Source organism: Rhineura floridana, chromosome 4 (assembly GCF_030035675.1).
Source record: "Rhineura floridana isolate rRhiFlo1 chromosome 4, rRhiFlo1.hap2, whole genome shotgun sequence".
Taxonomy (NCBI): Eukaryota; Metazoa; Chordata; class Lepidosauria; order Squamata; family Rhineuridae; genus Rhineura; species Rhineura floridana.
The window spans coordinates 171,823,790-171,838,806 of NC_084483.1; the positions used below are offsets into that span (position 1 = coordinate 171,823,790).

Sequence of the window (15,017 nt, forward strand, 5' to 3'; positions counted from 1 at the left end):
AATTGTGTGGCTACTAGCTATCACTAAATTAAGCTTTGACAGTACTGATCACTTGTTATGCAGAGGAGGAGGAAGTTGGTATGGAACTCATCAAAGTGCCCCCTTTTCCAGACTAACAGGTAAGTGTTGGCAATGCAGGAAGCACTGACCACCTGTTAGTCCATGTATATACTGTATGTGGTATGCGTTGGAATGCATATTGCTAGAGAGCTAACAACTTGGGGAAAGTTTTTGTCTTGATGTTCTACTTGTGAGCTTCCACTTGTGGGCATCTACCTGGTCACTGTTGGAGGTCCACAGAAGTTGTACTATAAAAACCCTTGCTCTGATTGAACAAGTTTCTCTTACTTTTTTATGGATTCTTGCGTGGTTAGCATCCATGCAGTACTGTCATTGATGCCCTGACAGAGCAGTTAGTATAACTCACTGTGAACATGTCTGTTTAAGCACTCTGAGAAACTGGGTGTTCATTGTGTTGGGAAGGGAAGAGAGGAGACTTGTTGACTATGACTAGCAAATGCATTGCTGAGTATAATGGCCAGCTCTAGACACTCTTGGATGAGACCGATTATCTGGATCCATTTCAGTCGGGTTTCAGGCCTGGTTTTGGCACAGAAACAGCCTTGGTCGCCCTGTATGATGACCTTTGTCGGGAGAGAGACGGGGGAGTGTGACTTGTGACGATCCCACCTTTGGCTCCACCTGTCAGATTCTCACCTGCTTGTGGCTACCACCTTTCACTAGGCACCATTTGAGGACACCACCAATCAGGATCGTCGTTTTTATTTTTTCTCACTCCGCTCGAGCAGAGATCTCTCAAGATCCCACTGCTAGGCAGCACCACCAGCCACTCCCTGTAAACAATACTACTAGAGACTTCGCCTTAGTCTCCCTATGGCTTGTTACTTTGTGTCTGGGTGCCCTTGCTGTCCACAACCCCCCTGTATCTTTATCTATAAAGTATACAATCCTGGGTTGCTCTGGATACTTGACGATGTTACAATTTCTTCCTTCACCACTGCCACCATTAGATACAGTTTCCCTTCAGTCTTGGTAATTACCCTGCCCTCCCTTCTGGTCTGTATATCCCCAGCCAAGAATCAGGCTTTTGGTAAACCAATAAAAGTATTTATTTGATAACACTAGGAAATAACAAGATTACTTTAGGAATGTTCACCAAGCGTATGGTTTCATATAGTGTCACTCTTTATGTTTCCAGTCATATATATTCTGCCTAAATACCAGCCAAATATAATCCAACCCACAACCAACTCCAATCCACAACCAATCGCCAACAACTCCCCCCACCAAACAGAACCCTGAATCAACTGTCATGCTCTCATTTATACCTTCAGCCACTCAAACGCTCAGCCAATCATCATACAGCATTCTCCAGCATTCCAGCCCATGTATTCCCCCCTCTCACTCAGTCACTTACCATATATCACTTAATAAACCCGCACTTACCATATTTACAGATATTAAAATACAAGGACATCACATGACTCTGTTGATTCTCCTTGATATCTCAGCGGCTTTCGATAACATCGACCATGGTATCCTCCTGGGGAGACTGGCTGAGTTGGGAGTGGGAGGTACTGCATTTCGGTGGTTCCGCTCCTACTTGGCAGGTCACCTCCAGAAGGTGGTGCTTGGGGAACATTACTCGGCACCCTGGACTCTCCAGTATGGGGTTCCACAGGGGTCAGTTCTGTCCCCCATGCTGTTCAACATCTACATGAAACCGTTGGGTGCGGTCATCCGGAGCTTTGGAATGCATTGCCATCAGTATGCTGATGACACACAGCTTTATTTCTCCTTTTCATCTTCTTCAGGTGAGGCTGTCAATATGCTGAACCTGGCTGCGACAATGGACTGGATGAGGGCTAATAAACTGAGGCTCAACCCAGACAAGACTGGGATGCTGCTAGTGGGTGGTTCTTCTGACCGGATGGTGGATGTCCAACCTGTCCTGGATGGGGTTGCACTCCCCCTGAAGGAGCAGGTTCATAGCTTGATGGTTCTCCTAGAACCATCTCTGTCACTTGAGGCTCAGGTAGCCTCGGTGGCACAGAGTGCCTTCTACCAACTTTGGTTGGTGGCCCAACTACGTCCCTATCTGGACAGGGATAACCTGGCTTCAGTTGTCCATGCTCTGGTAACCTCCAAATTAGATTACTGCAATGCACTCTACGTGGGGCTGCATTTGAAGACAGTTCGGAAACTGCAGCTTGTGCAAAATGCAGCGGCCAGATCGATAACAGGGACCAGACGGTCCGAACATATAAAACCGATTCTGGCCCGCTTGCATTGGCTGCCTGTATGTTTCCGAGCTTGATTGAAGGTGCTGGTTTTGACCTATAAAGCGTTACACGGCTTGGGACCACAATACCTGATGGAACGCCTCTCCCGATACGAACCCACCCGTACACTACGGTCAAGATCAAAGGCCCTCTTCCGGGTGCCTACTCCAAGGGAAGCTGGGAGTGTGGCAACAAGGGAGAGGACCTTCTCAGTGGTGGCCCCCAAATTATGGAATGATCTGTTTGACGAGGTGCACCTGGTGCCAACACTGTTATCTTTTCGGCACCAGGTCAAGACTTTCCTCTTCTCCTAGGCATTTTAGCATGTGTTTTAAATTGTTTTAAATTGTTTTAAATTTTTTAATTGTGTTTTAAATTGTTTTTAAAATATGTGTTTTAAATTGTATATTTGTTTTAATGTTTTTGGTGGCTGTAAACTGCCCAGAGAGCTTCGGCTATGGGGTGGTATACAAGTGCAATAAATAAATAAATAATATAATATAATATAATATAATATAATATAATATAATATAATATAATATAATATAATATAATATAATATAATATAATATAATATAATATAAAAACAACAACAACTTATGTTCTATAAACTTGGTGGGAAGTAATAATTGATGTTCTGAAGGACTTCCTTTTTTTTTAAAAAAAGGTCAGAGTTGAGACCGCTCTGCTTGCCCAAGCACAGCCTGGGCAGGCGGGGCATGTTTGCAGCCTGGGTTGAAGGCCCAGCTGCCATTTTGGAGGAGGCCAGGCACTCGTGTGGCACAGCCTGAGCAGAGTGACCATGTGGGGGTGGGGCATCAGGGCTATTTAAGCCTGCATCACCCCAAACCTTCCTCTTGGCTCATGATGCCCTCCGTGCCCTCCCGTTGCTTTGGTGTGATCTTGGTTACTTCGGGGCCAAGTAGGAATTTTATCCTGCCCATCCTTGTCAGCGGGCAGGTTTTTTGCCTACTCCACACTGTGGTGTCTGGATGTACCTGGGTTAGGGGGTGCCATGATTATTAGGTTATTTCAGCAAATTTGACTAATTCGACAATGTTAAGTTTAATCACCTGATTTGGTTTGGGCTGTTTGGCCACTTGTACAGCAAGGTGCGGGAAGAGAAGTAGGTAAGGACAGCTAGGTGGCCCCCTTAGCCACCTTTGGAGGTGATTGGTGGCTCCAGAGTCCTGCAAGTCAGGGCTGTAGGGCCTGGGAGCAGGATATGGGCTGCTTTGGGGGCCAACCTACCTCATGCCAGAGATGTAGGGCCCCATGGGGTGGTGACGTGGGAAGCCCCCCCCCGTTCACCTGTAGAGTGTGGCGGGGGTAAGGGGTAAGCAGAATGGCTTGCCCGTGCTCCAGCAGGGGCTGGTTGCCCTATAGCTGTAGTTCAGCTGCTTGCTTATAGACAGCTTCAGGACCTAGGTTTCCCCTCTACAGGTTTAGTTTAAGGCGTTTGTTTGAAAGTTAATAAAGTGGCCCTTTGTTCAAGCCACCTTGCTATGTCCATGTATTATTTCAACCCTAGGCCATAATATCTGCTCAAACCAAGGGAGTGGAGTGCAACTGTATGTTTGCTGTTGTGATTGCAGAACTGCCTACCCCTTTGTCTGCCCAATACATGATCAGCACTTCCAGCATGGCCAACACTTGCCTGTTAATCAGGAAGAGGGGACACTTTGATGAGTTCCATACCAACTTCCTCCTCCTCTGCACAAGTGATCAGTACTGTCAAAGCTGATACGTGTGCTTATGCATTTCGTGGTACTCATGCAGTACACATGGGTATTTTGACCATGGTTATCCATGCTGTGGTAGCTTCCTGGCTGGATTGCTGCAATGAATTATAGGTGGAGCTGCCCTTCAAAATAACCCAGAAAGTGTTACAGATTATGGCTGCCATGATTTTGACTGGCATGGCCAGCTTTATGCTTTTCATGCCAATTTTAAAAGAACTTCATTGGCTGCCAGTTCACTTCTGGATGCCATCAAAGGTGCTGGAACTTAACTTTTAAAGGAGTCTCTGTTCCATATCAACCTGTCCATATCTTCTTCTGAGGCCCTTTTCCAGGTGCATTCTTTTGAGAGGTAAGCTATTCATCCATAGGAAAAAGGTCCTTTTCTGTGGTGACATCCTAGTTGTGGAATACTTACCCGAAGAAGCTCGCCCAGCACCTCCCTTGCAATATTTCCTCTTCCAGGCAAAAACATTTTTACTTAGGGATTTTTATTCTGCTGAAAACTATAGCCTGCTTTTAAGGATTTTATTTGCTGTCTTATTGTTATTTTGTATTGTGATACACATTTTGTTTGTACACTGCTTGAAACTCAGATAGAATGAAGGGTGGTATATTCATGCTTGTAATAAATAAATGAATCCTTTGGCTAGCAGATGTGGGAACACTGCCCAGTGCACTTTGTAAGAAAGATTCATGAGTGGAAATCGAGGTCAGAAGCAGAGCAAATGAGTTATCTTGTCTTTCTCCTAGAACATCTGAAGACTTCATTTTAATCCTAATTTGTTTGTTTGTTTTAGATCTTCAACCTTACAGGAGCTATAACTTTACACTCACAGCATGTACATTTGCTGGATGTGCTTCTAGTCAGACAAGTTCTGGTAGAACATTGCAAGCTGCTCCTCAAGGTAAAGAGAAATGTACTGAATTCTTTGGCACTTGGATATTTATACCAGCAGTAAATGCTATCCTTCCTTGTCAGTATTCTATACATTTGTGCAGTGTTTTTTTGTGTGACAGTACGCACTGGTAACATAGTACCAGCATTTCTTTTTTGCTGTCCACGGCCACCAATTTTTGCTGGTACCCACAGTACTTTTATCAACATATGACTACCAGCACCTCACGTTTTACCCCCCCCCCAAAAAAGCACTGCATTTGTGCTATCTGATTATACGCGGGCAATACCAGAAGAACCCAGCTTACTAGATTTTTTAAAACAAACCTTTAGCATTAAAAGAAAGTTGAATTTGTGCAGTCATAACTGTGTCCCTTTGTACCCATGCACACACCACAACTTAAAGGTGGTATGCAAAAGAGAGAGAGAACACTCAAATACATAAATAAGATTAAGCCATTGAAAAGGCGCTCTCGTGCTGTTCCTGTGTTATACTGTGTAAAGACCTAACTTTCATTCAAAGAGTTCCAGAAATAGAGCTGGGGAGAAACAACTGGTGACAGGACACAAGAAAAGGTAAAGACTGAACCGGCTGCTTCCGTGGTGTTCAGTGAAACAGTGGGTACATATAGAATGCGTCTCAGCACATCCTTTATCACTTCTGCCCCTATTTCTCTTCTTTTCTGTTTCTGCAGATTTGGGTTATGATGATGCAAGGACACATATTTAAGGGAACACCTTTTACATGTTTATTCTATAATAAAACACCCTCCAGTTTAAGGTCCTATAGCTGAATCTATTTCTAACAAGCTCTGAAAAACAGGGAAATTGGCCAGCTATAGGGAATGCGTCAGGGGAGCAGGAGACCAGACCTCCTCTCTGAGTTATTGTACTGGCCTACAAATTTGTCAAAATGCAAACACAGTTTGGGTTGGTCTTTCACAGTCCAATCCACTTCCTGTGTAGCTTGTGCCTCTGAGCATACGGTGAGTGCTGGCAACACCTGCAATGAGTCCAAATAACTGTGTCACGTGTCTTGTTTCTGTTGTTTGGGTCAGAAGCACATGTTACCAAATTCTTCCAAGCTACACAGGAAGTGGATTGTGCTGTGTGGATTGTACTGTGCAAGACCAATAAGCTGTCTTTACATTGTGGCTTCCCCCCTGCTAAAACCAAAAGAGCACACCATGTCTTGTTTCTGTTACTTGGGCTCATTGCTGGTGTTGGCAGCTGACCCCTTTCAAGGCAAAAGTATTTGTTTTGGGTTGCATCCAATTCTGTGCCAGTGGGGTTCTGCTGGTGCAGCAGGACTTTCCTTTCCCCTCTTCCCCCTGCTCCCCCTGCATGCCCCTAAAATCTGCTCCAGAGAGTCCCCCAACCCTCCGAGCTGATTTTGAGGGCATGCAGGGGGCTGGAGGGAAGAGGAGAGGAAGACGAAGTTCTGTTGCACACATCAAGTCCCTTGCGCCAGTGGAACTGTAGCATCAGATACAGTTCTTTGTTTTGAATATTGTTGTGTCTATTGTTAGTCTTATTGTGAGCCTCACTGATTCATCATAACCTCCAGATTAGGCTGCTGAAATCTGTTGTTCTTGGGGATGCCTCTGAAGATGCTTTGGAAACTAAAATTACTCCAAAATGCATCTGTGAATCTAATAACTGGAACTGGGCATTAAGATTGTATTATACCTCTGCTTTGTTAACTGCACTTGCTCTGTTCATTTCTGGGACCAACTCAAAGCACTGGTTTTGACTTTGAAAGTCCTTCACAGCTTCAAACTTAAGGACTGCTTCTCTTCAAATGTGCCTGTTCATACACAAAGATCCTCAAAAGTGGCTCTTCTTTGGGTGACTCCGCTATATTTAGTGCAATGGTTGGCTACAGAGGAAAGGTCCTACTCACTTGTGGCACTCAAATATGGAATGCTCTCCCCAGGGAAGACTCGCTTAGGGTTTACCTTTATGTCATTTTGGTTCCAGACAAAAGGCCTTTTTTATTTCCTCAGTCTTTTATGATTCTTGGTGTTTGTTTTCAATTTTGCTGACTGTTTTTATACTGTTCTCTCATACTGTGGTATTTAATGTTTTTGTTTCAGTTTGTTTTATTGTAACTTTAACTTTTTGTAAGCTACCCTGGAAACCTATTGAATGGTAGGGTATCAATCTCATAAGTAAATTTGGGGGGGGGAGTAGAAAGTTGTTTGCTGTCCCAGAGATCAAGCTGAATTGATTTTGGATTTTGGTATTATGTACTGTACTAACAGAGACTTCCATCTTAGCCTGTTTATAATATAAAATTATTATAATTGCTAAGGCAGTATTGCTGATGTCATTACAGGGGTATCGTTACAGCCTCATCATATCATAGTTAGTGCCACAGTAGTTGAATTATATTGGGATGAACCAGAGCAACCTAATGGAATTATTTCTCAGTATCGATTGCTTTGTAATGGAGAAGAGGTTTTCAAGGGTGGTAAAGAAAATCTGAATTTCACTGATTTTGGCCTACAACCAAACAGCAGGTATATCTTCCAAAAATGTTAGAACATGATCCAGCTCTTATCCTCATATATGGACATCTCTACAGCATACAAATGAATGCTGATGAAATGATAGCACCTGAATCCAATTCCCAAGGGCTTCACACAAATAGAACCCACCCTTGCTATTCCACAGCCATGCCAAGCCTCTTTCTCACTGCTAGCTATGACACAGCAACAGGAGGCATACTGGGCCTTCTAGCAAGGCTTCCAGAAGCCCACATTTGGCTTGCTGCAGAAATGTGGAGAACCAAATTTAAGATTGGAAAAATTAGAAACAGAGAATAGAAATTGACAGCTCCTTCCATCCCTGTTTGCAAGTACCTCCTATTCTGGATGCATTCAGAGCAGGGTTGATTTATATTTACATGTAGGAGGGGGGCAACACCAGGGGTCAAGCCCTTGATGGAGTGGAGCTCCTCTGGGAAGGAATCTCAAGATGGAGGGGTGTCTCATCCCACAGATGGTAGTTGTGGGACTCAGGGTGAGCATCATGCATAAGTGTATCCAGTTTTTTCCAACTCTGGAGCATTACAGACTACTAAGTTCACGATCCTTGGAGGGATCTAAAACTATCACCACTACCACTCACAATCTTGGGTTGCTGCCTGGCCCTAAGTGCTGTGTATATGTGGAGGGTGGCATACAACTGTGCATTTCCATTTTCTAGAAATTACAGATAAAACCTACATCATACCCATGATTTATTTTGCCTTTAAAAAAAGAGTAAATTGTTAATTTATGTTCTAATCCATCTAAAATTAGTAAAATGTTACCCATACTCTTGCTTTTAGTAAAGGAAATTCAGGACAAGATCAATAGGAAATTTTGTTTTCTCATTTTACCCATTCCTAGGCTTTCTGTTTCCAAATGATGTTAAGAAGATACTTGTTGAGTATGTGTTAGGAATGGCTGACTTTAAAAATTCTGGCAGTCTAAGGACAGAATGTAGATGACTTCATAGTTCAAGGGCATTTATCAGTGTAAAGGAAGTACTTGTTACTTGTAAAGCGAAAATGTATTACTTATATAATTCACAAGGAATAAATAGCATATGTGCAAGAACATGGATATTCCTTGACCTAGCTCCCATTAATTTCAGCTGGGCTTGGACAGGGCAGATTTCATGTTGATTGTATCAATCATTCTAAAAGCGGCCATGTGATTATAATTCAAATTAAGTCATACACCATTTTAAATCTGATATTGCTAATTACGTTCACACAGGAGTTATTTTATATATTGCTTCCCCAATCCAGCAAGAGTCATCATGAGTGTAAACATATTTCTGTTGCAAAAATTCCCATACATAAAAGGTGAGCCTCCATTGTGCAAAAGAAATTCAGCAGCAGAGAGTGAGCATGGTTCTCCACAGCGTATGCAAAGCAAAACAGATCAGCAGTGCAGGTAGCTCATTAGTTATGTAGGCACCAGACTTAATCCAAATGTGTGGATTACTCTTGACCACCCAATGAGATGAACAGCACCTTCAAGAGCTGCCCTTCAGGTTCTGTGGATTAAGAACAGATATATGTTCACACACGCGCAGGCAGGCACATATGTAAGAAACACAGAGAGACAAATTCAGGAAGCTAAATGTTAGAGTTATCTGACAGGCATGTTTTATATGTGTTCATCATCCTAAATATCAATGTTGACATTTAAATTAAATGTGTTCCAAATAACTGTAAGGTGTTCTATTATTTTGTTTTTTCTTATTCTCTCCCCCTGACATGTGCCTGTAGATATGTTTACCAGCTAGAAGCCAGCACACAGGGTGGCAGCACTACCAGTGACAAATACATTATCCAAACACCTGTAGCAACACCAGAGGAAATTCGTATCCCATATAATGTCACAATAATTGATGCATATTCCATATTTGTAGCTTGGGACATTCCTGGTAAGCATGTGTTTTTATGTACTATATAGCAAATGTGGAGGTATATTAAATAACTATCTTCTATTTTGCCCTGTGCTTGTTTTTTGTAATTTAGGAAGGAAGGGTTAACACCAGTGTTGGCCCTACCAACCCGCCTCAAGTAGCAGATTTGGATATATCATTAAAAGGAATCAAGATATTTGCCGTGCCTCAATTTCACTGAGTTCAGTGTGGCTTACATCTAGGAAATTTTATACTGGATTTGCAGCCTTCATTTCTCATAATTTTACCATAATTGAGGGGAGGGAAATCATTTGGATTTTCTGCTTCAGGCACCAAAATGTCTTGAGCTGGTTTATGACAAAACAATAATAAGCAATAGAATAGGCTGTGTTCTATTCAAAATGGAAAGATAATAATATGCCAAACTGTGAATTTTAATTTAATGGTGATCATACAGTCATACCAGAACCCATCTATGCCTTATTACCAATTAATTAATAAATTTTAATTTGGCTTTGGACAGTCATTGAGTACCAGTACCTTTAAAACAATGGACATAGTCTTGTTCTCTCTTCTCTGCTGAATTCTTGATAAATGTAACCAGTTCTGAGGGTATCCACTCTCCAGAAAGAAGTATTGACATACTCAGCCCACAAGGTTCCACCTTCTAGTACAGTAACTGGTCTTCACCAACAAGTATGGCAATCTGCTCACCTTGCAGCTACTTGCTCTTATTACTTACAGATATTCCAACACATTGGTGGTTAATATAAATGTAATGTTCCATAACAATTGTGACCTGTTCCATTCTCAGGTTGAGGGCCTCTAATCAATAGTCCTCAAGTGCTGAAGATATAAGCAATTGCATATATGAGGCAGATTGTGAACTCATCACTTGTTTCAATGAGAAACAGGAGTCTGTATCTAAAATGGCTATTTATATAATTAATAAAATTTATTGCAAATTAACTATTTTATCTAGATTTTATCTTTACATTTATAGCTTCTTTAAAATAAAATATTCAAATGTATTGATAAGTGCAGTTGAAAAAAAATCATTTCTATGCAATCTTTCTTCGTAATCATTTAAAATGCTCAGTCTTTTTAGAAGAGTCACAGGATGACAAGAGGATATAAAAACATTCAGTATAAAGTTACCTCGTAAACATTTTCATTCATGCTTAGAATAGTAAATATTCCAGTGATGTCCATTGAACCAATGGTTAATAGATCTATAATATCCTGAGCTGTCAATCTTTTAGTTTTCAGAAGCACAAAATCCATTATAGAAATGCTATAATGTATGAAAAAGATTAAAATCTTAAATTAAACTTTCCCCTTCTGCTGCCTAGAAGGATTTAGAATCCAGGAAGGAAGCAGGTGAATATGACTTATAATCTACACTTGATTTCATTGGAAAACATCTCATACTGTTTGATAATAAGTTTCACTGAAAGCTTTGAATATTCACCGTTGTAAATATGCTTTGTTACCTTCTTGCAGCCTGACCCTGTGCAGTTAGTCATAGTTAAGCCAATTGATTCTGTGCCTAACTATGCATAGGATCTGGTTGTTAATCACACTCAAAAAATTAAAAAGTCAAAATGAGAAGCTATGAATATGTAGGTTTTATCAGAAAAAAAATACCATAATTGTTTTATTTGTTTAGCAATATGCCATTACAAACATAGATCATTCAAAGTTGAGACACAAATTTAGCTCTTAAATTCCTAGCTACCAGGGCAAATAAGGAAACACGCAATGAAATATATATTTCTTTGTCCGATAACAAAAAACACACAAACACACTTGGTGAAACAAAATTTTTCCTACAACTGATTTCAGACAGATATTTCTCACGAGGATCTTTACATAAAGGAAAATAGGTCTCGCTCTGTTCTCCCATATCCTCACCCCCTTGCCCCACAGTGCTTGAATTTTGGAAAGGTTTAAGGCAAAAGATTAATTAGAATAAATTGACAAACATAGATTGATGCATATTTTTAATGTTTTTATCATTTGGATGTTCTTTTTAATTTGTTGAAAACTGCTTTTTTAATGAAATATACAAATGCATTTATAAATAAATAAGTAAATACGTCTACACAGGTCATGTTTGTGAAAGGAAAAGTACACCTCTGAGTAGCAGAAATAAAAAAAAATGAAAACAAATACCAGATATCAGCAATCATTATAATAACCTGCTCCCTCTTAAGACAATAATAGTAGACTAACTATGGAGCAAGAGTGGCTGAAGTAGCTGAGAAAAATAGAACAGGCGTGAGGAACCTATGGCCCTCCAGATTATTGTTGGACTTCAGCTCCCATCATCATTGACTATTGATGGCTGGCTGTGGCTGATGGGAACTGAAGTCCACTTGAAGTGTGAAATGCCTCCAGTTCCCTGTCCCTGAAATAGAATGTGATTGTAGGTTATAGAGATTTGCAAAGAGGTGATGTTGACTGCATTGTGGAAGAAAGAGATATAAACAAGTGAGACCGCTTCTTTCTTAGAAATGTTGACACTTCTATGAGTTTTCTTGAAAAAGTAGAGGTGATACCTCACTATGTCCTGGGTTACATTGGCATTCAAAGAGTAAAATTTTGAGAGAATGCCACCCCCAGTGGTGGCTAACCCATAAAAATGGGGCCTGAAAGAAATGGCTAAGAGTGCAACTGGAGGATGTGATAAAAGGATGGCAATGTTAGTAGCAAGCCAAACCTTCCTCCCTAAAGAATAACTGTGAGAGATGTATCCCCTAATGATGTATTCTTGGCAAATTTGTTCTGTTTTGTAGACTTAGTTTTATTTTCCTTTAGAGCTTACTTTTTCCATGAATTATTCTTCAGTTATGCATTCCATATTGAAATACTGTATTTCTCCCTTTTACTTTCAAAGGTCAACATTTATAATAAGGGTTGGCAGTGATTCTCCTATTGAGACAGTCATTTTAATTGATATTGTCTCCAGGAATAAAATTGCTTTTTATTAATCAGGTTTTGATGAGAGACTAGTTGGCCACAGTATCTTCCTGTCTATGGAAAGGGGCTACATTTTGTCATTCAATTCCCCTATCTTCTATAATAAATTTGGATCACATATGCACCCACGGGATTAATTATGGACTACCTATCCATGGAGTCTCCTTTTATTTTAATTATGATGTTCCAACAGCAGTGATGTCTCCAAATTCTATAACTTTATAGATGTAATAATTCAAAATTCCTCTTACCTAAATGGTGAGATGTCCATGTTGTGGTTAAAGTGATGAATTAAGGAAGAAAAAGAAGTTGGACACATCTCACTTGCTATGGAAAATAGAGCTTTAATTTCTGAAAGAGCAAAAGATGCTGAATTTAGGTGTACTTGTTTTACCAATGTGGTGCTATAGGACTTGATTTTCAATTACTTGGGTCACCAGGGGCAGGGAATAAGTTTGAGCTCAGTCCACTGTGTCCTTGAATACACTAGTTTTTCCCATATAGGCAAAGGGTTGGCAATAATGTATATGAAAATGATTTTCCTAGAGGAATATTAGTTTTGGAAATGAAATTGACTGACCTGCGCTGGGAGATAGACAGAAGCAGTGTGACTCCGTTAATTCTCTTGGATATCTCAAGGCCTTTTGTTACCATTTGAGTGCCCTATCCAGGATAGGACTTGGTGGTTTTCATAGTTTTGCAGTCATCCTGGTTTTACCTGGAGGGTAGATCTCAAGAGGTGGTGTTGAATGTCTGATGCTCCAGACAGCGACCTTTGGTATGCAGGGTGCTGCAGATATCCATCTTGTCTCCTGTGCTACTCAGTATCTACTAGATGACGTGTTTGGGCATTTGACTTAAGGCACTCTTCGTCAACATAACACCCTCCTGCTGTTTTGAACTACAACTTTCATTAGCCCCAGCCAGTATGTCTGCATTGTGCATTATGCTACTGTAAAATACACCTAGGTGTCATTTCATTACTGCAGCTTTTAGTAGAAGATAAGATTGTGCCATTAATCTGAATATTTAGCATTAATTAAAAAATTAGGTGGCAATATATATTGATTTTATGATAATACAGGTGTGTTTTAATAATATCTTTGGGGTAAAATAAATCTTCTTTGAATATTAATAAAATATATAAGATATATAGCTGAAATAAAAGTCTGAAAGATATGGAAGGAATAATACTAGACCGCTGGTTATTATTATGATTGAACTTGGTATATGTCAAACAAAACAAGTTGCTTTTCAGTATACTCAAAACAGATCACTCTCTTAAACCATACTTTCTTGCATACCTTCCTTATGAGACACAGAACACTCTCTTAAACCATACTTTCTTGCATACCTTCCTTATGAGACAGCTTACTTTTTAAATGAATTGGCAGATTATTATTTTTTTATAGAATTGTCCATTATCCACTGTCCAAATATAAAGAAAAAAGGGGAGGAAGGGAAACCCAAGATGTTGTTTGATTGACTTGTCCTGTTGCAAAATATGCACCTGCTGTGAAATGAAGTCATGGAGAAAAAAGTGGAATAATTTAACTTTTTTATTTGTAAAGATAATCACGATTTTCTGATTACATCTTAACTTCATAAATGTTAAATAACCTATCAGCATCTAGTTGTTGTAAATTATGAAAAGGAGTATTGCTGGGAATATTAACCAACTAAATCCTTGTTCTTTAGCGAACACGAAAATGCGTTATGGCAGGTTGTCATTGTGCTCACGGTAACTTTGACACCAAATAACAAAACTGCCATTTGCACTTAGGGTAAATTGGTTCACTTGTGCTTTTACTGTTCCTTTTATTCTGACATAAATTTATGAACTCTGGAACTAAGTCGTGTGGTTTCCCAGCTGACTTTAACAAATCTGCCCATTTCATTCCATTCACTCGTCAAAACATCAATGCTATGGGAGTTTCAGACTTGCCACAGATACTTTAAGACAGACACTTTTCAGACCACCACATTTCCATTTCTTATGAACATTTTCCTTTCTAATTTTCAAAGGCATCAGCTGTTAGGGGAAATATGTTACAGACAAAAAGAGGGCAGAGCATCCCACTGACACTGCATTGTTTTTCAACATGTTTTTGAGATGTTTTGCACAACACATTCTCTTTTCTTCTTGAGAAGATCTGATCATAGCAGTCTGTTTACTTTATTTATTTAGGTTTTTAGCCTGTCCTTAATGCCTGTTTCATTCAATTTACACTTGAAGAGAAAACCCAAATGACATCCCTCCACCATTCAGATGGCATGCAAAAGCCAGCAAAATGGCACCTTCATTTTGGGATCTATTGTCCAATTGTTTTTCGGGCTTCTTGATGACGCTGCTCCTATCAGTGTAGAATCAGTGTAATGTAGTGGACAGAGTACTAGATCGTCAATACTGTCTCTATTGGACAGAGTATTAAATTCCCACTCAGTGGTAAAGCCTCATGTGTACCTTTAAGCCAATCAGTCCTTTTCTCAATCCAACCTGTCTCATAAGGTTTTTGTGTGAATAAAATGGGAAAACCCCATGTATGCTGATTCCATGAGCACTTTCAAGGCAAGGCAATATACAGGTGTGAAAGACAGATTATGGAAGACTGGGGAATGTTGTATCATTTGTAAATGAAATGGTAACAAAGCTCAGGAAATGGCAGAATA

The 15,017-nt window shown here is 40.1% G+C and overlaps 1 protein-coding gene across 1 annotated transcript in view; it reads left to right on the plus strand.

Moving 5' to 3' along the window:
• The window catches only part of USH2A (usherin), a 766,975-nt gene that overhangs the window by 625,399 nt on the left and 126,559 nt on the right, over positions 1 to 15,017 (plus strand). Inside the window, exons 55-57 of the mRNA XM_061626123.1 lie at positions 4,843 to 4,950; positions 7,279 to 7,462; positions 9,226 to 9,383. Of these exons, the coding sequence (XP_061482107.1) occupies positions 4,843 to 4,950; positions 7,279 to 7,462; positions 9,226 to 9,383 (450 nt within the window). The remainder of the gene's footprint in view (positions 1 to 4,842; positions 4,951 to 7,278; positions 7,463 to 9,225; positions 9,384 to 15,017) is intronic.